Here is a 23,353-nt window from a genome sequence, read left to right on the forward strand (position 1 = left end):
ACTCCTACAAGAATGGCCACAATAAAAACATCAAAAACAGTAGATATTGTCATGGATGTGGTGATTAGCAAACACTTCTACACTGCTGGTGGGAATGTAAACTAGTACAGCCACTCTGGAAAACAGTGTTGAGATTCCTTAAAGAACTAAAAGTAGAACTACCATTTGATCCAGCAATCCCATCACTGGATATCTACCCAGAGGAAAATAAGTCATGATTCAAAAAACATACTTGCACGTACATGTTTATAGAAGCACAATTCACAATTACAACATTGTGAAACCAACACAAATGCCCATCAATCAATGAGTGGATAAAGAAACTGTGGTGTGTATATATACAATGGAATTCTACTCAGCCATAAAAAGGAAAGAATTAACAGCATTTGCAGAGACCTGGATGAGACTAGAGACTAATATTTTAAGTGAAGTAACTCAGGAATGGAAAACCAAATGTCGTATGTTCTCACTGGTATGTGAGAGCTAAGCTATGAGGACGCAAAGAAATAGGAATGATACAATGGACTTTGGGGACTTGGGGGAAGAGTGTGAGGAGGGGCGAGAAATAAAAGACTACATATATGGTGCAGTGTATACTTCTCGAATGATGGGTACACAAAAGTCTCACAAATCACCACTGGTAACACCTGTACCGCAATAACTTATGGAAAAATGATTTTAAAAAAGATATCATACTACATTTTTCCCTTTGAGCTTCAAAAAGGTGTGATAAAAGAATCTTAATAATCACTTTATTTTACATGGTCAGACATGGTAAAAAAATATGTTTTGGTTTGGATTGGATCCACAGTAATTCCAAGATGATAAGAAATTATACTAATAGAATAAAGTACATGACCTTACATGCATCAGAATACACTTCATCCTCAGGTGAAAGTCTACACATCCTATAACCTATGAGGAAATGGGCTCAGAAATGATGCCTAACATGGTCAACTTCACAGGTCATGTAAGTCAGAGGTCCCCAACCCCTGTCCTGCAAGTCAGTACTGGTCAGTGTCCTGTTAGGAACCAGGGCACACAGTTGAGCAGAGTGAAAGTGAGTATTACTGCCTGAGCTCCGCCTCCTGTCAGATCAGCAGCTGCATTAGATTCTCACAGACCCTATTGAGAACTGCACATACGAGGGATCTAGGTTGTGTACTCCTTATGAGAATCTAATGCCTGATGATCTGAAGTGGAACAGTTTCATCCTGAAACCATCCCTTCTGTCACCCCTTTCCATGGGAAAATTGTCTTCCAGGAACCAGATCCCTGGTGTCAAAAAGGTTGGGGACTGCTGATGTAAGTGACAGAACAAAGATTTAGATCTAAAGATGGGGGGACTGACTCAAGATGGCGTGGTGAGAACAACCCAGGATTGAAGCTCTCGGTGAACATGTGGAGGGTGAGTCAGGGCCACATTTCCAGATGGATCTTTCTTGCCCACAGAACGGGGAAATTCCCAGGTATAAAAGAGATGTGGGACACCAGTGCAGCAGTGCAGCCAGCGGCCGGTGTAGCTGGCAGCGGGTGCTATAGTGCAGGGGCGCTCCACAGCTCTCCGCACAAAGAGCACTGGTCCGGGTGCCCTGTTTAACCAGCAATCTGAGACTTGAGAGGGCAGATTGGCATATCCATCTGATTGAACAGGACTTGGACAGTGAGCCAGGCCAGGAGATTCCAGGGAAATGGCGTTTGGGCCAGGGCAGTGGGACAAACAAAACAGTGATTCCATACACTCCGGGTGGAGAGTCACTGTGGGCACAGCTGAATCCAGGACAGTGCAGCTTGGTGGGGGAGGGGCGTTTGCCATTACCGAGGCAACCCGCCCCTACTGAGGTACACTCCCATTGCTGACACAGCCTGCTGTTGCCAAGGCAACCCGCCACAACAGAGAAACTCCGCCGAAGGCTGTAGCCCATGGCAGCAAGGTGGAGACCGCAGTAGCAGGGCAGAGCCTGCAGCAACAGGGCTGACCTCACACCAGCAGGGCAGAGCCTAGGCAGTCAAATAGTGACTAGACTGCCTCCTAGCTGGGCAGGACAGTGCAACGAACACATAAAGAAAACGCCAATCCCCCGAGACAGAGCCTCTGAGAGAAAAAGGTTTTTTTTAATGAGTTTTGCTACAGCAGAATTAAACGTAGCAGCCTAACAGTCCTGAACGAACAACAGAACTCACAGATCAGCAATTGAGCTCCTATGAAGTACAGACTGTCTCCTCAAGCAGCTCCCTGACCCCTCTATATCCAGAAGACTGATATTTGGCAGGCAACATTCTGGGACAAAGATAGCAGAAAAAGAAACTGGCAGCATCCCTCACTGTTCCGCAGCCACTATAGGTGTACCCCAGACAAGCAGGGCCTGGAGTGGACCTCAGCAGTCGTACAGTGGAGGGGCTAGACTGGTAGAAGGAAAACCAAGTAACAGAAATACTTCATCATCAACAATCTGGGCGTCCACTCAGAGACCCAATCAAAAAGTCAGCAACTACTCAGACGACAGGTGGATAAATCCACAAAGATGGGAAGAAACCAGTGCAAAAAGGAGGAAAACACCCGAAACCAGAACACCACGACTCCTACAAAGGACCAAAACTCCTCACCAGCAAGGGAACAAAGCTGGACGGAGAATGACTGTGACGAAATGACGGAATTAGACTTCAGAAGGTGGATAATGAGAAACTTTTGTGAGCTAAAAGAACATCTTTTAAATCAATGCAAAGAAACTAAGAACCTTGAAAAAGATTTGAAAAAAGCTTTGAGGAAATGATAACAAGAATGGATAACTTAGAGAGGAATATGAATGAATTGAAGGAGCTGAAAAACACAATACGAGAACTTTGCGAAGCATGCACAAGTTTCAAAAGCAGAATTGACCAAGCAGAAGAAAGAATATCAGAAGTCAAAGATCAACTCAATGAAATAAAATGAAAAACAAAGAGTAGAGAAAAAAGTGCAAAAAGGAATGAACAAGGTCTCCAAGAAATGTGGGACTATGTGAAGAGACCTAACCTACGTTTGATAGGTGTACCAGAATGTGATGAAGAGAATGAATCCAAGCTGGAAAATACTCTTCAGGATATTATCCAGAAAAATTTCCCCCACCTAGCAAGGCAGGCCAACACTCAAATGCAGGAAATACAGAGAACACCACAAAGATATTTTGCAAGAAGAGCAACCCCAAGGCACATAATCGTCAGATTCACCAGGGTTGAAATAAAGGAGAAAATACTAAAGGCAGCCAGAGAGAAAGGTCGGGTCGCCCACAAAGGGAAGCCCATCAGACTCACAGCAGATCTCTCCACAGAAACTCTACAAGCCAGAAGAGAGTGGGGGCCAATATTCAACATCCTTAAGAAAAGAACTCTCAACCCAGAATTTCATATCCAGCCAAACTGAGCTTCATAAGTGAAGGAAAAATAAAATCCTTTGCGAACAAGCAAGTACTCAGAGATTTTGACACCACCAGACCTGCTTTACAAGAGCTCCTGAAAGAGGCACTACACATAGAAAGGAACAACCAGTACCAGCCATTCCAAAATCACACTAAATGCTAAAGAGCATCAACATAATGAAGAATCTACAACAACTAACGGGCAAAACAGCGAGCTAGCATCAAAACGGCAGTATCAAATTCACACATAACAATATTAACCCTAAATGTAAATGGATTAAAAGCACCAATCAAAAGACACAGACTGGCAAATTGGATAAAAAGCCAAAACCCATCGGTGTGCTGTATCCAGAAAACCCATCTCACATGCAAGGATAAACAAAGGCTCAAAATAAAGGGATGGAGGAAGATTTACCAAGCAAATGGAGACCAAAAAAAAGCAGGAGTTGCAATTCTCATCTCTGATAAAATGGACTTTAAAGCAACAAAGATCAAAAGAGACAAAGAGGGCCATTACATAATAGTAAAAGGATCGATACAACAAGAAGAGCTAACGATCCTAAACATATATGGACCCAATACAGGAGCACCCAGATACATAAGGCAAGTTCTTAATGACCTACAAAGAGACTTAGACTCCCACACAATAATAGTGGGAGACTTTAACACTCCACTGTCAATATTAGACAGATCAACCAGACAGAAAATCAACAAGGATATCCAGGGCTTGAACTCAGACCTGGAACAAGCAAACCTGATAGACATTTACAGAACTCTCCACCCCAAATCCACAGAATATACATTCTTCTCAGCACCACATCACACCTACTCTAAAATTCACCACATAATTAAAAGTAAAGCACTCCTCAGCAAATGCAAAACAACTGAAATCATAACAAACAGTCTCTCAGACCATAGTGCAATCAAGTTAGAACTCAGAATTCAGAAACTAACTCAGAACCACAGAGCTTCATGGAAACTGAACAACTGGCTCTTGAATGTTGACTGGATAAACAATGAAATGAAGGCAGAAATAAAGAAGTTCTTCGAAACCAATGAGAATGAAGACACAACATGCCAGAATCTCTGGGACACATTTAAAGCAGTCTCTAGAGGAAAATATATAGCAATAGGTGACCATATGAGGAGAATGGAGAGATCCAAAATTGACACCCTATCATCAAAATTGAAAGAGCTAGAGGAGCAAGATCAAAAAAACTCAAAACCCAGCAGAAGACAAGAAATAACTAAGATCAGAGCTGAACTGAAGGAGATAGAGACACAAAAAACCCTTCAAAAAATCAATAAATCCAAGAGCTGGTTTTTTGAAAAGATCAACAAAATACACAGACCACTAGCCAGATTTATTAAAAAGAAAAGAGAGAACAACCAAATAGATGCAATAAAAAATGATAAAGGGGAAATCACCACAGATTCCACAGAAATTCAAACCATCATCAGAAAATATTACAAACAACTCTATGCACATAAACTAGTAAACCTGGAAGAAATGGATCAATTCCTGGCCTCCTGTGTCCTCCCAAGCCTAAACCAGGAGGAAGCTGACACTATGAATAGACCAATAACAAGATCAGAAGTCAAGGCAGCAATTAAGAGCCTACCACACAAAAAAAGCCCAGGTCCAGATGGGTTCACAGCCGAATTCTACCAGACACACAAAGAGGAGCTGGTACCGTTCCTTCTGAAACTATTCCAAATAATCCAAAAAGAGGGAATCCTTCCCAAATCATTTTATGAGACCAACATCATCCTGATACCAAAACGCGGCAGAGACCCAACAAGAAAAGAAAACTTTAGGCCAATATCCATGATGAACATAGATGCAAAAATCTTCAATAAAATATTGGCAAGCCGATTGCAACAGCAAATCAAAAAACTTATCCATCATGATCAAGTAGGATTCATCCCAGGGATGCAAGGCTGGTTCAACATACGCAAGTCTATAAACGTAATTCACCACACAAGCAGAACCAAAAGCAAAAACCACATGATTATCTCAATTGATGCAGAGAAGGCATTTGACAAAATTCAACAGCTCTTTATGCTAAAAACCCTCAAATAAACTCGGTATCCATGGAACGTATCTCAAAGTAATAAAAGCTATTTATGACAAACCAATAGCCAATGTCATACTGAATGGGCAAAAACTGGAAGCATTCACTTTGAAATCCGGCACTAGATAAGGATGCCCTCTTTCACCACTCCTATTCAATATAGTACTGGAAGTACTAGCCAGAGCAATCAGGCAAGAGAAAGAAATAAAGGGTATTCAAATAGGAAATGTGGAAGCCAAATTGTCTCTATTTGCAGACGACATGATAGTATACCTAGAAGACCCCATCGCCTCAGCCCAAAAACTCCTGAAACTGATAAGCAACTTCAGCAAAGTCTCAGGATATAAAATCAATGTGCAAAAATCACAAGCATTCCTCTACACCAATAACAGACTTAAAGAAAGCCAAATCAAGAACGAACTGCCATTAACAATTGCTACAAAAAGAATAAAATACCTAGGAATACAACTCACAAGGAACGTAAGGGACCTCTTCAAGGAGAACTACAAACCACTGCTCAACGAAATAAGAGAGGACACAAACAGATGGAGAAACATTCCATGTTCATGGTTAGGAAGAATTAATATCATGAAAATGGCTATACTGCCCAAAGTAATTTACAGAATCAACGTTATCCCCATCAAGCTACCATTGACTTTCTTCACAGAACTGGAAAAAACCACCATGAACTTCATATGGAGCCAAAAGAGAGCCCGCATAGCCAAGTCAATTCTAAGCAAAAGAACACAGTGGGGGGCATCACACTACCGGATTTCAACCTATACTACAAGGCTACAGTAATCAAAACAGGTACCGGTACCAAAACAGAGATATCGACCAATGGAACTAAACAGAGGCATTGGAGTCAACACAACGTATCTACAACCATACAATCTTTGGTAAACCTGACAAAAACAAGCAATGGGGAAAGGATTCCCTGTTTAACAAATGGTGTTGGGAAAACTGGCTAGCCATGTGCAGAAAGCAGAAACTGGACCCCTTCCTGACACCTTACACTAAAATTAACTCCAGATGGATTAAAGACTTAAACATAAGACCTGGCACCATAAAAACCCTAGAAGGAAATCTAGGCAAAACCATCCAGGACATAAGAGTGGCTAGGACTTCATGAACAAAACACCATAAGCATTGGCAACAAAAGCCAAAATAGACAAATGGGAACTAATCAAACTCCACAGCTTCTGCACGGCAAAAGAAACAGTCACTAGAGTGAATCGGCAACCAACAGAATGGGAAAAAATGTTTGCAGTTTACCCATCTGACAAAGGGCTGATATCCAGAATTTACAAAGAACTCAAACAGATTTACAGGAGAAAACCAAACAAGCCCATTCAAAATTGGGCAAAGGATATGAACAGACACTTTACGAAAGAAGACATATATGAGGCCAACAAACATATGAAAAAATGCTCATCGTCACTTGTCATCAGAGAGATGCAAATCAAAATCACATTGAGATACCATCTCACGCCAGTTAGAATGGCGATCATTAAAAAATCTGGAGACAACAGATGCTGGAGAGGATGTGGAGAAAAAGGAACACTATTACACTGTTGGTGGGAGTGTAAATTAGTTCAACCATTGTGGAAGACAGTGTGTTGATTCCTCAAGGCCTTAGAAATAGAAATTCCATTTGACCCAGCAATCCCATTACTGGATATACATCCAAAGGACTATAAATCGTTCTACTATAAGGACACATGCACACGAATGTTCATTGCAGCACTGTTTACAATAGCAAAGACCTGGAACCAACCCAAATGCCCATTGATGATAGACTGGACTGGGAAAATGTAGCACATATACACCATGGAATATTATGCCGCAATCAGAAATGATGAGTTCGTGTCTTTTGTAGGGACATGGATGAATCTAAAGAACATCATTCTCAGCAAACTGACACAAGAACAGAAAATGAAATACCGCATATTCTCACTCATAGGCGGGTGATGAAAAATGAGAACACATGGACACAGGGAGGGGAGTACTAATCACTGGGGTCTATTGGGTGGAAAAGTGGAGGGCCAGCTGGGGAGGGATAGGCTGGGGAGAAATGCCAAATGTGGGTGAAGGGGAGAAAGGAAGCAAAACACACTGCCATGTGTGTACCTATGCCACTGTCTTGCATGTTCTCCACATGTACTCCAGAACCTAAAATGCAATAATAAAAAACAAAATAAAATAATAAATCTAAAGATGATTACAAACTCTGTTTCTCTCCTGCAACATGAAAAACGAAGCTTGAGATGGATATACTCTATGAAAATCTTAAAAGCTGATTGAGTCATGGGCAGAAAAAAGTGCCACCTTTTACCTCATCACTCTGTCTTATCTTTCAGCTCTCTCACCAAAGTTCTTTGACTGCATGTTTTTTTCCCCTATTTCTGAATTTAGTATGCAAAAGGAAATGCAACTAGAAAGATTATTTAATACACATCAAATTGCAAAAAAATACTTCTATGTTAATTAAACTTAACATTTAAAATGGATAAGGTAGATTTTTCCCAAACCTTTTGGAAATGATAAAGCTTTTTAGATGAGTGATTGCATTTATTTAAAATGGGTTGTGTTTGTATAGCTGAAGGGTGCCACATCTGTTCTTTCTCACTTTCTTAATAGAAGTGAAACAAAAAAAAAAAGCTACTACTCTATGTGTGTAGTGGGGGGGGGGGTGGCGGGGGAGGGGGTGTTAGAGAAACAAAGAGAGAAGAAAAGAGCAGTGAGATGGGTGAAGGAGAGGGAGATGGAATATTTTATTTTTCTACTCAGTGCTTTTGCATTTCAGAAGGCAAATGCTCAAAGTTTATTGAATTGTACTCAGGGGAGAAGCTCTCAGATCACATACACTTGTCTCTGTAGATAACTCCATAAATTACAATTGCTTTTGTTTGTTTGTCTGGTGTTGCTGACATTTGGAAATTCTTAAAAAACTCTTTTCAATTTTTATGCCGAATCATCGCTTACTCAAGATGTTTTACTGTAAGCTTTCCCAAAGTGTCTTGTAGAAATAGTAAAGAAAACATAAATATGTTTCTTTTCTAACAACTTTTCATTTGCAGTATCATGTTATTTACATAAAATTACTTTTTCCATATTTTATCTGTGTTTTTTTCTATATTTTTCTATAATTGGAAATGAATTGCAAAAGTATTTCATTACATTTAAAATGTCAAGGATGCCTAGAAACATTTTCTTTTCATGACTAAATTTTCAGCACAAGAAAAAGTTGTTTGCAACTCGAAACCAAAATATACATTACTTTAAAGTACCATTTCAAAGGTACTGCTAATTTTTATAACAGGTTTGGACTTGATTTATTAAATAAATTAGTAATAATAGCTATTTTAAAATAAGATTTGACTTTAAAAAGTTACTAGTATATTGAACAAATAGTATAAGACTGATTTTCAACTACAGCCTTTCAATTTTTAAAATTATGCCTAATGGATATCAGTTCTTAAAATAGAAGCCAGTGCCCATGTAAAGACTGCAACTTTTTAAGTTGTAGTAGTTTCAATATGCTGAATTCAGGCTTATTTGGACTGATGCGCTACATACATTTTTCCATGTCTTACAGATTATAAGAAACTAGTAACACATTATGTCTGCCACTTCTTAATATAAAATTTATTCTAGTAAATTAAAAATGTTTTTATATAAAATTCTAATTTAATCAAAGCAAGCTTTTTTTTTCTTCTTTTTTTGAGACAGGGCCTCACTTTGTTACCCAGGCTAGAGTGCAGTGGTGGAATCTCAGCTCATTGCAACTTCCGTTTCCCCGGGCTCAAGTGACCCTCCCACCCCATCCTCCAGAGTAGCTGAGACTACAGGCATGTACCACCATGCCTGGCTAATTTTTTTATTTTTTGTAGAGATGGGGTTTTGCCATGTTGCCCAGGCTGGTCTTGAACTCCTGAGCTCAAGTGACCCACCCATCCTGGCCTCCCAAAGTGTTGGAATTACAGCATTCTTTATCCTTTATTAAATGAGCAATTTGCAAGACTCTATTCCATCTATGTAAAATACTCTTGGTCTTAAAGATGGAGTCACTTTTCTCATTTGTTCTAGAGAGGGAAAGGATGATACCATTTGGAATTATAACAAGCTGGTATAATAGGAAGAAATACTTATGTCAAACAGACACAAATCACAAACAAATGTTTTATAAGGAAAAATTGGTACTTCTAAGCAAGAACACTGGAGGAAACAATTTTTTTATTAAATGTTTTATGAAAAATAATTTGCTGGCACAAGAAAGTTTCACTTAGAATTGTATAACAAGAAAGTGATAGATCAAATTCACTCAAATTCACAAACTATGTCATCCTTAATATCTTTGTCTTATACAGACCAAAATGCGGGTAAAAAAACATTTCTTTTATATTAGCATTAACAGTTAGGAAAGGTCTGTGAGGCAGGAAACCAGCCCTGTTCTCAACAGAAGGCCCTTTTCCTGTTTCCCTGTGGTGGGGAACATCCTTAGTCTTCAGAGAAAATACCTGTTGCTACTGAACAGTCAAGACAGACAGATGCCCCTAGCTATCTTGGCAAAAGTAGAAGGTAAGAAAAACAAAACTACTTCCTCTTGTGGATACGTCAGTCAGAAAAAGTTAATTCTTTTCACAAAAGGTCTTTTTAACAATCAATAATGAAAAATCAAAAACAATATAACAAAAGAAGGAAGTTATAAGTTTAGAGATACAAGTTTCTTGTCTACTAAAATATATGTATAGCTCAAAATCCATGGGAGCTCTCATTTCTTCCCATTTTCCTTTTTTTTGATGTTTTGCCACCTATTTGTTTTTGCGTTTTTTTTAAATTTTACTCAACAGTTATTAATACTTACCTACTTTTCCTTGACACTAAACTGAATTATACTTGGTCTTTCTAACATATTAACTCAAATATAACTATGTTACCTCTGGTCAAACCCTAGCTCAGTGTTTCAATTAAAAAAAAAAAAACAAGAGTCTAAAATTTTAAGAAAAATTGAAGATACGTTTAAATCATTATTAAAATCTCTCAAATAGTTAACATCACATGACACGAAACAAAATATTCTAAAGATTCTATTCTTAATCTAGGTTGCAAAGCCTCCCCCATCACAGCTGCCTCCCTAAAATTCTTTTTTCTTCCAAAAGCACTACTAAATACTACTAGTAATATTTACTAATAGTAAATGCTACCTTGCAGATGAGGAAACCCACTCTTTGAGAGGTTCAGGAAACTAATAAAAATCTTACAGTTGAATCTTTAGTTCAAACTCAGGACTACTGCATCCTCTCATTTTTATGTAGCAGAGAAAAAATTTAGAGTCAAGAGCAGATGAGCACAATTTTCTAATTGAAAATCTAAATTTTCCTGGGGGATCTTCATGTTATCCATCTCTCTGAAGCACTGGGGCCTGTTATACCCTTTCCTCTTTCATGTTCTCTCATCCTTGGCTTTATCAGTCTGTATTCTAATGATATTTGTGATAGTTAATTTTATGCATCAACTCGGCTAGGCTTTGTTAATACTTATTTGACCAAAGATAAGTCTAGATGTTTCTATGAATGTAGTTTTTAGATGTGATTCACATTTAAATCACAGACTTTGAATAAAGCAGATTACCCTCTGTAATGCGGGATGGGCCTCATCTAATCATTTGAAAGCCTTAAAGAGAAAAGATTGAAGTCCGCCTAGGATGAAGGAGTTCTTCTTTCAGACTGCCTTCAGACTGAAGATTGCAAAATAAACTCTTCCCTGGGTCCTCAGTCTGCTTGCATGCCCTGCAGATTTTGGACTTACTAGCCCCTACAGTTGCATCAGCCAATCCTTTATAATAAATAATATTTTCTCAATAGATAGATAGAAAGAGAGAGATCTCCTATTGGTTTTGTTTCTCTGGAGAATGCTGATTAGATCAGTGTGTTCTCCATTTCCTTTCTTGGGTCTACGCTGTGTTCTAGACAGCCTCAGATTCATGGCTGATGTACTCTTTAGTTATATTTGAAACTAACCTTTGTATGACAGAGTGTTTTTGAGATCATTTGCTCCTTAGGAAATTGATAAATATAATCAGAAACAGAAACATTTCTGTGATTAAAAAATGGAAACATTGGGTTTAAAAAAGTTAAAGTTTCCTTAATATATAGAATTTTTGCCTCCTTTCATATGTGTGTGTCTCGATTGTGAATGCACAAGAAAATAATATATTAAGCTGCCCAGAAGTATTTTATCATGAAAACTTTTTGTTTAACAAAGAATATAATAGAACTAGAATTTCTCATAACATACTCCAAGAAATGCTGTGCCAGGGCTAACTTGTGACTTCAGTATCTACATTTCTTTCATTTGTAAACTCCTGACTCATATATTCAGTTGCCCACTGCAGATTGTCACTGTGTGGATCAAGCTCTACATCCCACCTGACATGTGGTAGTCTCCACATTCTCTCCAGGTCCCATTTCCACCCTGACCCTTATGGGTTACATTAACCAAGCCCCGTGTCCTCTGAATGTGGGCTGTTTTGGCCTATAAGAGCAACATCAAGAGATAATAGAGTAAGACAAAGAGAGATATCTGGGCATTTATTCTCTAGTTTCCTCCCAGGATCAATGAGAATTTCACATACATCATTTTATAACCAACCATCATTGGTTGGTGTCTGTGGTCCCTACTGAAGGACACAACCTTCAGGTGTTCTGTTCGGACATCACTTCTCTAACACAATAAGGCTTTCTGGATGTCTAAACCATACTATTCCCTTGCCTCTTCAGGTATAGGAATGATAAAGGCTTCCTACTTTGACTAGCTCTGGGGTGCTGCACCATAACCCTGCAAACCTTTAACAATAATATATTTATTAAGCTCTCTTAAACTATTCATATAAGTATTCCAGGGACCCCAATACACTCAGCCATCCCCAAGTTGAACTCATTATTCTCTCTCAAAACCTGTTCTCATTCTTAATGCCATTCAATTAAACAAGTCAGATAAGAACTTTAGCAATTATACTCAGCTCTAACACTTAATTGCCATTTTACAAAATGAAAATAGACTGAGCCTTGGTAGGCGTCACCTGGCTTCCAATTCCAGTTATACCATTTTTAGAGCTGTGTTTTCTTAGGCAATTTACTTGATTTCTCCAATCTTCTCTGTAACATGACATAAATCATATTCACTGTTTGCAGTTGTTTTGAGAGTAAAACGTGATTGTTTAAAAGAAAAGTAGCATAAGTCTTCCCATGGGCAATATTCTCCTAAATTTGTCTTATAGTCCCAACTCTCAAGCTCACCCCTCACCAATCCACCCTTTCTATAGTTGACACATAATCTTAAAGACAAATCTAATCATACTACTCTCTGCTCAATTGTCTAAACAGTACCACACAGTCTGTGAGATGTAAAAGCTTTAGCTTGTGTGCACAGAGCCTTCCACAATATGGTCCCAGTCCTGTATTAAGAAACCATATTAGAGTTTTATGTATACTGACTGATGTCATGAAAGCAATCACCTTACTATCTTCTACGGAAACCAATAAAAAGCTACCATAAAATCAATGGTTTTTTATATGTATAAGAAATCTCCTGATATAAAAAAATAATATTAACAGCAACCAATGCTTGAGTAACTAAGTGTGCTGGAAAATGTGCTATGTTGTTATTAGCAACTCTCTAATTCAAATAGGTGGTAAAAGTAGTCAGGGTTATATAATTCATCATAATTTATAACTAAAGACCAATCCTATTAAAAGTCACCTAAAGATATCATTTTATTTCTCCACAAAACAAAGAAAAATATTATGTTGAACTGAAGTTCAATAAAATCTATTATGTCATAGAATTAATAAAATAAAAATTGAGGCCAAATTTCTATTTTATTATTTTATTTTATTTTTTACTTCTCACGATATATCTCACTGAGGAGCTAAGGTAATAAAAGTTCTTGGTTTAATAGAACTATAAATAAAACCTTACTAGCTCCTGTAGAATATTGTCTTCAGATGCATCCTATGGTAAAAAATTATCTTATAATAAATTTTATATAATGTTACTTTCTCCTTTGTATCTATACAAATTCAACTAACTTTCTCTTTATGGCTCAATGAAAGACTTGCAGTTTTACTTCATAACCTTGTCTCATTCATACCTCATCTTCCTCCTAACTTTGACAGCCTTTATGATCTATGTAGCTTACTTTTGGGTTTCAGTAAATAATGTTTCATAGTATTATCCATTGTCCCAACAAGTTTGACATCTCTATCATATCTATTGTGGCTATTTAACCACTAGGCAAAGCTATGTAGGGTTTACATGTAGGGTTCACTCTGTTTTTATGGCGGTTTATTACCAATCCACCAGCCTGAAAAAAAAAAATGGCATAAAATCTTTGGGTATAAAGGCACAGAGGGACTTTAGAGACTAAGTTTGGTCCCCACAGTTGATAGGTGAAGAAATGGAGGTCCTAAGAAGTCAATTGATTTGTCAAAGACCGTGCAACTCATTAGTATCAAAGCTGGGACTGAGTTGGACTCTGGTCGTCTTTCTAGAGTTCTGTTGTTAATATACAAGTGATAGCATTTATAATACTATTTATAATTGCAACACTAAGTACCAGTCATATATTTATTCAACAAGATATAGGGCACTTGATGGTAATTTACCTTTCTGTATTCAGCTTCATTCATGTAAATTGCAGGCATTTAATGGAATATTAAAAGGAATTTAAGTAGAACTTAACTTATTTCTTCCACATCTTTATTACAACAGAGGAATCCTGGTAATTATATACTAAATGTCCAATAATTACATTTAGTGGGTGAGAGTAGGGAAAAAGAAATTATCTGGTATTGTTGATTAAAGATGAATGGAATCATATGTGGCAAATTTTTGCTTATACAAGGATTTTATAAAACAGCTTTTCTGCCTTCCTTGGTAATTGGGAAGAGGATCGGCAACATTGCCTGAAATTGTTCTGTCTAACCACTAAAGAGTCTGAGAAATACAGTTCTTGGTATAAGAGGTTAGCAGGAATGCTGAAAAACATTTGATGATAAAGGACTTTCATGCTAAGAGCTAAAATTACCTATAACGTTAATATTATAAGGAACTACTTGATTTGAGGAAAACAACTCATGTAATTCAGCTCCATTCATGAAATGAATGGATAGCTACAGTGTCCCTTTGAACTTGTAGGCATTTCAGCCCCGGTAAGAGCTCCCAACAGACATGAAAATTAAAAATTTTTTAAATATGAGAATTAACATTATACTTAAATTAAGTTCATTTTAAATTAGTTTCAGTTATATCCATAATTAAATACAAATTAATAACAGGGACCAGAATGATGATGTGAAGTGGTTATTATGTAAGATCTTTTGAAAATCTATTGTTGCCAATTATTCCTGGACAAACAGATTCTAAAAAATAAAATAAGAGTCAAAGGAAATAAACAACTTAATATATAATTAATCCCTTTGTATCCAAAAATTCAAAGTAATAAAAACTTCATTATGGCAGACAAAGCATGCAATGTGGGAAAACATGGAAATCCAAGAAAGGCTAGACCAATTTCAAGGCACTAAATGAGTGGACTGAGATACGAAGTACACAGATACTTCCCAGAACAAAGCAAGTGCTGTGGGAAGTTTTGTTTCTTAAGTGCTATGGAAGCACAAAGAAGGCTTTTATATGTGGGCTCTACAGATGTGTAGTATTGGCTTTTCAGATTTATATATGTGTTGTATTCTTTTACCCATAAAGAGACCCACAATTTTTTTAGATTTCCACTAATGAAGTTTTATTAATCTCCTGTGAACAAATTAATAATCTAGTCTATACATGAGCTCTAGTTTTAAAAAACATTAAAATTGAAATATGTACATGCTCCCACATTTTGACCCATTATAATTATATTCCTCAGATCAAATAGCATACTTTAGTGCCACATGAAATTTTCTTTTATTTTCAAAAAGCCTTTTAAGAATTTCTTTCTTTCTTTTTTTTTTTCTACTTGGTTCTAAGGAAGTTCCAGACTAAAATAGTGCATCAAGAGGACTGGCATAATCAGCCTCACTAAAAACAGCTTGATTAATACTAAATATGTCCTAGCTCCTAATCAATTATGTTAATGAAGTCACAGGCAGCACATCTGCAAGCCCTGACAAAGCCCATGATCTCAGCATTGCCTGATAATATAGACTCTTGGAGCTGTTCAGGGTTAGCAGCCTCTGCGCTTTCAGAGAAGAAACTGACAAAGGCTTGTGATCCTCAAACCTTGTTGTTTTATTCACCATAACGTAGTACTAGGTTCTGGGATGAACTGTCAAATTACATTGCTCTTTAAAGGCAATAACAGAACCCAAGTGTCCTACTTAACAAATGACACATCCATTTCTAAGTGACAGATTGCTAGGCAAAATATTTGCTACTTGGTATTTTATGAACCTCTGCTAGGAGATAACTTGGCGCCAAACACTTGAATAATCTGACTATCAAAGTCTCCCTCAAGTTGGGAAATCTGAATTCCTTGCTTTATGTTCATCTGGAAACAAGAACAGAATTAGAATCCCACGAAAAATTAAGGCAATGTTATTATTTATAGGTGTTGTCTTGTCCAGTGATCATTTTGGTCAGTGAGAGCATCAGTCCTGTGTCAAATTCTCTCAAGTCATATGAACTATTATAAAATGCCAAAAGAAATGTAACTGTGATTTTTTTCTCTCTCTCTCTATTTTCTGTTTTTAGACTGGTTGTTTCTAAATCACTTGTTTACTCTCTAGGTAAGTGATACACAATAATAGCTTCTTCCTGGATGAATCCTCATTAGGGTCATCACTTAGTCTCACGGAGTGGCCAAAACCAATGGGCAGTTGTTGAACAAGCAGACTGGAGCATCCACATTGCACAAAGAAGATCCTTTCCAATATGGGATAGAGCTAGAGGTTTCTACCTTTTTGTAGAGGAGGCTGTGATCTGAAGGAGACCTCCATTTGTACTCATGTAAAAGAATTAACGAAGCTTTTAGTTTTAATTGCTGGTGTTTTTACATCTGCAAATTGAGTCTTGACAGAGAAGAAACTGTTTTCTAATCATCTCTGAATCCCCAGTAGTTTGGACAATATCCGAAATGATCCCATGGTTGGGATTTAATAAAAGTTGAAGAAATGGATGAAGACGTAAAGAAATGACTTTAAATCTCCAGCAAAATTTATTACAATGCTGATCTTGAGACATCATATTTTCAAGAATTATTAGTCGTATTAACCACCAATTGTATATAGCACTTATAAACGATACATATACATTCAACAGTGTGTATTTGTGTGTGTGTGTGTGTGTGTTTGTGAGTATATATCTATTTTTTCAATTCTCACAATAATGCTAGGAGATCAGTGCTCTGCTTATCTCATCTTAGAAATGACAAAACTCATGAAGAATTAATTTAAATAACTTCCCAAATTTATAAAGCTAGGAAAAGGTGGAGCTCAGATTCAAACCCAGCAAATCTGGCACCAGATTCTTTAAAGACTAAATTGATCAAGTTGTGGTAAATTGCAAGAGTTGCAAGGCATAGCCTTATCTGTTTGTCCCTATATATTTTTTTCCTTGATTCCCAAAGTACTAAAGTGGACATCCTTCTGAAAACTGAAGGTCACCAATATAGAATCTTAAGGGAACATTTTTGATTGTCTAAAAAGAAGCAAATTGCAATTTTAGAAAAAGTAAATTGTAATTTAGATGTACTAAAGGTATGTAAGAAAATATTGGATTTTGCTGTTTCTTTGTTACTATTTTTTATTGTTGTTTCTCTATATTATATTTTATCTACAATAGAGATCTATGAAAAAAAAAAAAGTACTTGCCTTCAAGGGCAGGTGACGCCGGAGTGGGACTGGAAGCTTTTTCTGTCAGTAATGGAGGTGGAATGGCCGGGCTTTGTCCTGTACATACAATGTAGACATTGGCATTGAAAAAAAAAGTATTAACAAATCTAATATCCACAACTAAAAAGCTAGATCTGTCCCCTACATGCATAATTCATAATACCAAGCCAATTATAAATCATATTATTATGCAATAAGAAAGCTGTTATTAAGTGAGATCTTTAAGAAGCTGCCTTCACAAATTCAGTTATCTTCAGAGCCATTTCGGAATACATTATTTTTCATAGATGCATATACAATGTTAAATATATCTACTGGACTTCAATAATGGAAAATGTACATGCACTCAAATTAAGCAATTTATTTTTAATATGCACATTAAATTATGGAAACTAAAATCCCAGAAGCTGAGGGGGAGTCTTAATATAAAAGAAATCACCATTTTTTTCCATTTAACTAAAAATTCTCAAATGTTATAATACGAGCAATAAAAGAAAGTTGAAATTCATAGGCCTTTTGATATCAAACAGATATATTTTTCCACCATAATAAATGACCTGTAGTTAAGTAAATAATGAGCCAAAGAGAAAATATATTCAGGTTTATAGAACCTTGAGAGCTTCTCTCAAGTCTCCGAGCTTATTATGAGCTATAACAAAAGAAAGAAAACCTACAATCATTTCCAAGTACTTCTTTATCCCAAGTGATTTCTTTAATTAACCAATACCATCCAGGCCATGAACTGTCAACATTAGCTATTTTATGGTCCCATATAAATTGCTTGCAAAACCTTTTATTACTACTTTTCATTCCGTAAACTTCCGCTGCGTGTTTTTTATCCAGAAATCAACATGCAACATGGGCATGTGTACCTTCTAAAATCTCACTGACAACTAGATATTATCAAATGTCAGCAGAACTGCCTGCTTACTGAAAGTTTTCCTTTTTCAGAATTCACAAAAATTAGTTCTCTATGGTGTAATATGGTTTAGCAAGCAAAGTTATTAGAGTTGCATGAACACCGCATTCCAGGTGTAGGCTCTCATGTCACATGAAGTTCTGTTCCTCATATAGCATTCTTGTAGTTGTTACACTCATACAAGTTGATTATTAAGCATGTTGAAGTATCTATAGAACCCAAACATACTGTTTAATAACTTACAGGCCATATGCCTAGAAAAATATCAATTTATAATAGTGTTAATTTTTTTCCTATGAAAGTAAAGATTTGACTTAAACATAATACAACATGGAAGTTTATTTTTTTTTAATTAGCAAAGAAAAAAATAAGGCTAGGAACACTAAAACGAAGGTTGAGCCACATTGCCTTTCCCTAGCTAACATTTATATAGTGTTTACTATGTGCCAAGGATGATCCAAATGGTTTTCATGTATTAAGTCATTTAATCTTCACAATGTTTAGGATGTGAGTATTAGTCTCATTTTATAGTTTTGAAAGCTGAGGTTAACTGAAGCTTAGGCTACTCAGCTCCTAATAAGTGGAATGGGATTTCATTGCAGGTTCTTCCCAAGTTACAGTTCTTAAAGCTTCTCTCAGACTGCATAAGCCTAACAGAAGTGTCATCTATCAGGAGTACGTGACTACAGCTGACAAGGGACAGAGAAGTGAAGCCTCTACCCTCAGTTTTCACTTTCTCAGGGTCAAAGAGTTGTATACTTGGAAAGATCTATTTCCCAACCTTGTTTGAGGGCCTTATTTATTCCTGAAAAAAATAATTCTAAGGTAGTGTTGTATTTTGTAGCTTTGAAATAAGTTATTAGGACAAAGAAGGAGTCAATTAAATGACCAAACTTTTAAAACAGAAATGTCCATAAATATATACCAATTATTTCTAAAACTAAGATATATAGATATCTTCATAGAATTGTGCCTATTGAGTTTCTTCTGCTCTCTACCTTGTCATTATACCTTGGTGAATAGTAGTGGATGTGTGATTATAGTCTTTTTGAGTTATTGAGGGACTTATTATAAAATAAAATTATTTCCCTGGAAATTTCACGTAATTTACAATATTACATATTTTTAGATTTATCTGAAGGAAGCATGAAGTTATTTTATTTTTAAAAACTTTATTGCATACTTATTATATACAAGCACAGAAGAATTATTAAACCCCAACCTTGCCTTCAAGAAGTTTCCAATATACTGGCTGAAACAGACCTCTAGACAGATCATTATATCATAGTGTATTGAAGGAAAATCATACATACAAAGGATATATTGCAGAAAGAGTCTTGAAAGAGAGTAACTGAAAAGCCTAAAAAGAGCCTGCCAGGTAAGAAAGGATAGGGAAGACAGAGGGATTCCAGGTGGATAGTATGTGGTAAATAATTTTAAAAAGGCTGGATGCCTATATATATATAGGCATATATACACACACATTTATTAAAACACACACACTGGTGCTTCTGCAGCATAAAGTGCATATCCAGTTGATATCAGAAATTCTCCACAACTATAATACACTTTTTATTCTGCTCTCTAAGATGGCTGATGGCATGGTTGTGAGGCAGTGGACCACAATTGGTACAATGGGAAAGTAGGAAGACAAGCAGAAAAAAAAAAAAGAAAGGAGAAGCCAGCTGGCTGCTTGTCTCCATGGTGACAGTGATACTAGCCCTGGCAGGGAATTACTAACTCAGGACAAGTTTTTGTTGTGTTAGAGTACACCAAAACAAATCAGATGGGTCATACTTGGTCATGACACATGACTTTGGTCCTGACTCCTATAATAAGTAATGTCAGAGAATCTTACTGAAATCACAAATTGCAGGGTGTATGAATACATTATACATAAACATATACAATAATGCGTAATTAATTGTATTAAATATATTTTATTAATAATATAATGTATTAAATATAACATTATATTTATAATCCAGTTCTACAACAGAAGCAGAGTTGCTTAGTATAAAGACTGCAGGCTTACGAGTCACAAGGGTATAAGTGATAGCTTCAGATCCGTCACTTAGAAGCTGTGTAAAATTGAAAATCTCATAACATCTCCAAGCTTCAGTTAGGGTGTTTATAAAATGAGGATAGTTGTAGGGGTGTTATACGGATTAGTGATGAAGCACCCAGTGCACGGTAGAAACTCAAAATATTAATTCTTTTCCCGATAATGTATTTACAATTTAAATCCCATCTAATTACACAAGAAGATTTGAAGCTGACTTTTGAAGTAAGAAAACAAAAACAAAGAAAATTGAACATGACAGAAATAGCAGAATTCGTTTGCAGAAAAGAGGCTTAAAATTTTATTAGGAATATATTCTTTTGGAATTCCTGAAGATTGTTACTCTCTGAAGGAAAGATTTAGACTGTTGAAATTTACATTTGAACTCTAAAGGTGCCCTTCATTTTACAAGCTATTACTTGAAAATCCCTCTGACATTCAAACACAGTAAATTGGCTTCATTTCTGTTCCTTGAGTGATTTTGGCTGGCTTATTTCCATAGTACCTGAATGGTAGGTTTGCAATTTGCTAATATTTTATTGTTTTGAGTTTTTCCCATACATGTCAATTTGATTGTTTTGGGTTTAGTCAAATTCTTTTGGGGATAGTGTACAGTGTACATTCATTCTAACGATCTAAGTTACTGATGTTTTCTTTACCTGGCTAGAAATGATGAATGAGATTACTCAGAATCTTGTCAAGGTAGGAGGCTATGAGCTGAATTTCGATTGCATGAAGGAAAAAACACTAAAGTTTAATGTATCTAGTTTCTTTATAAATGAGATTCCCTGATTGAAAACCATTTCAGAACAACTGAAGCCTACTCCCTCTATCTTGTAACAAATGTTGGCACTATTTTTTTCTCTAACATCTAATAGAGATTTTATCATTATTATTTTTGAGATGGAGTCTTGCTCTGTCACCCAGCCTGGAGTATCTTCTGGGTTCAAGCAATTCTACTACCTCAGCCTCCTGAGTAGCTGGGATTACAGGTGTGCACCACCACTTCCAGCTAATTTTTGTATTTTTAGTAGAGACGGGGTTTCACCATGTTGGTCAGACTTGTCACAAACTCCTGACCTCGTGATCTGTCCACCTTGGCCTCCCAAACTGCTGGGATTACAGGCATGAGCCACTGGGCCTGGCGGCAATCTTATTTCACAGACCCTCACTGAATTTTCCTGGAGGTATGAAAAGCTACATCCAGAGAACTCTGAACATTTTGGAAGGACCCCAAGCCTGCAAACAATGTATAGCAATAAATCCTAGGATTGGAAAGGTATGAGAACCTCCAAGTAACCATTGAGTTAAAATTTATTTACATTAAAAACACACAATATGTGAAATCATTACAAGTTCCTGTCTCAGTTTGTTCTTGAAGGTTCATAGAAGGCATTTGTAAATCTATGACTAAAAGTAAAGTGAGAAGGTGTGAATTTAATAAGGAAATTTTAGTCAAGTTTATTAAAACAATAATATTACTTAAGTATTGGTATAAGTTTCCTAGACTACTTTTGTAAGATGTAGAATATTTTCAAAGTTTGGAATTTAACAAATACTAAAATTAAACGAAAAGATGGTTTTATATTTTAGGCTGAGACATGTGACTGTGCTAAGGTCCTATGTTAATAGGGACCCCTTGACCTTCATGCTTCCTTATGATCACTTGCTTTTGCCTTGTACTTTTGGATCACTTAGAGATGGAAGGAAATGGCACCCCCCTAGGGATATGGGGTGCCAACCACTCCTTTTCTCAACCACATGTATTAAAAATAATTGAATTCGACTCATATAATCCCAGATTTTCAGATTTGCCTATGAAACAAAGACCTCTCCATCTGAGAATAATCTGAAGAAGTTGAGGAGTTTATGTGAGGTGGGCAGGCAAAGGAGGTTTTGACTTCAGATACAGACATCTCTATACATTGCATTTGTGTATTGCTATGTCACCACTATACTTTGTATTTCTTTTCTTGTCTCCAGGGGCTTCTCAACACCAAGGGCAACCATAGAGTCTAACACAATGAAAGATACAGCAGTGTGAAAGAGGCCTGGATAGAAAAACAAAGATAGAGTCCGTGAGCCAGAGCCAGAGCCCGAGAACAAGAGAAAAAGGCATAGAATGGAAAGCACAGACAGAGAAGGCAGATGCATAGAGAGAGAGAGATTCACTGGGAAAAGAAGGAAGGAAAGAAGGAAGGAAGGAAGGAAGGAAGGAAGGAAGGAAGGAAGGAAGGAAGGAAGGAAGGAAGGAAGGAAGGAAAAACGTTCTCAGCACTATAACTTCTGCCTTGTTCTCTTCCACCTTGTTCTCTTCCAGAACAGTATGAGCTCAGTTTTTTTCAGTCTCTCAATTTTCTACAACTAATAATTTGCTCTTTCAGTTAGCGGCAAAGGCTTAACAACAAAGGTTCATCTTTAAAATTAGGCACTTTTAAAATTTGTGTTGCTAATCCTTTTGTTCTGGATATGGTATGTTGCACAGATCTAGGGACTGAGATTTCAGGTGTCTTTAACCTTATTCATTTATTTATTAAATCTTTGAGTATGTATTTCTTTTTTTCTCTTCTTTTATTAGTGTGTGTTTCTTGAGTCATTATCATACAACATATATAGGTCTTCCACTGAGGATACAATAATGTATATGATGGACAAGATATGTAAAAGTGCCTTGAAGAGACTTGGTCTTGTGAGGGGACAGACAGGAAACAAGCAATTATCACCTAATTTAGGTCTATTTTTTCAAGGTAAAATAAGAATAATAACATGTGGGTTAACTGGGATGTTGTGAGTGTTTATGGAGATAATAGTACAAATGTAATTACTGAGGGACTATCATGAAGCTTACATTAGCGATGGAAGGAGACAGGTGATACAAAAGCAGGACAATATTTCAGATTTCAGAATGGCAGGCAAAATAGAGTAGTGAGGCAGAGAATGACTGGAGAAAGAGACTATGCTGAACTAGAGAGTAAAGAAAGAGCAGGGCCCCAATAAACTACAAGGAG

General features: G+C 36.7%; 1 protein-coding gene and 1 long non-coding RNA gene across 51 annotated transcripts in view; one reads left to right on the top strand and one right to left on the bottom strand.

Moving 5' to 3' along the window:
* Positions 1 to 23,353, bottom strand: part of TRDN (triadin) — a 415,209-nt gene that overhangs the window by 225,980 nt on the left and 165,876 nt on the right. For all 50 annotated transcript variants that reach the window (XM_078370051.1, XM_078370045.1, XM_078370044.1 and 47 more), the window contains one exon: positions 17,344 to 17,421. In XM_078370051.1, the coding sequence (XP_078226177.1) occupies positions 17,344 to 17,421 (78 nt within the window). The remainder of the gene's footprint in view (positions 1 to 17,343; positions 17,422 to 23,353) is intronic.
* The window catches only part of LOC128931815 (uncharacterized), a 67,661-nt gene that overhangs the window by 10,504 nt on the left and 33,804 nt on the right, over positions 1 to 23,353 (top strand). The window lies entirely within an intron of this gene.

The sequence above is a fragment of the Callithrix jacchus genome, chromosome 4, assembly GCF_049354715.1.
Source record: "Callithrix jacchus isolate 240 chromosome 4, calJac240_pri, whole genome shotgun sequence".
NCBI lineage: Eukaryota > Metazoa > Chordata > Mammalia > Primates > Cebidae > Callithrix > Callithrix jacchus.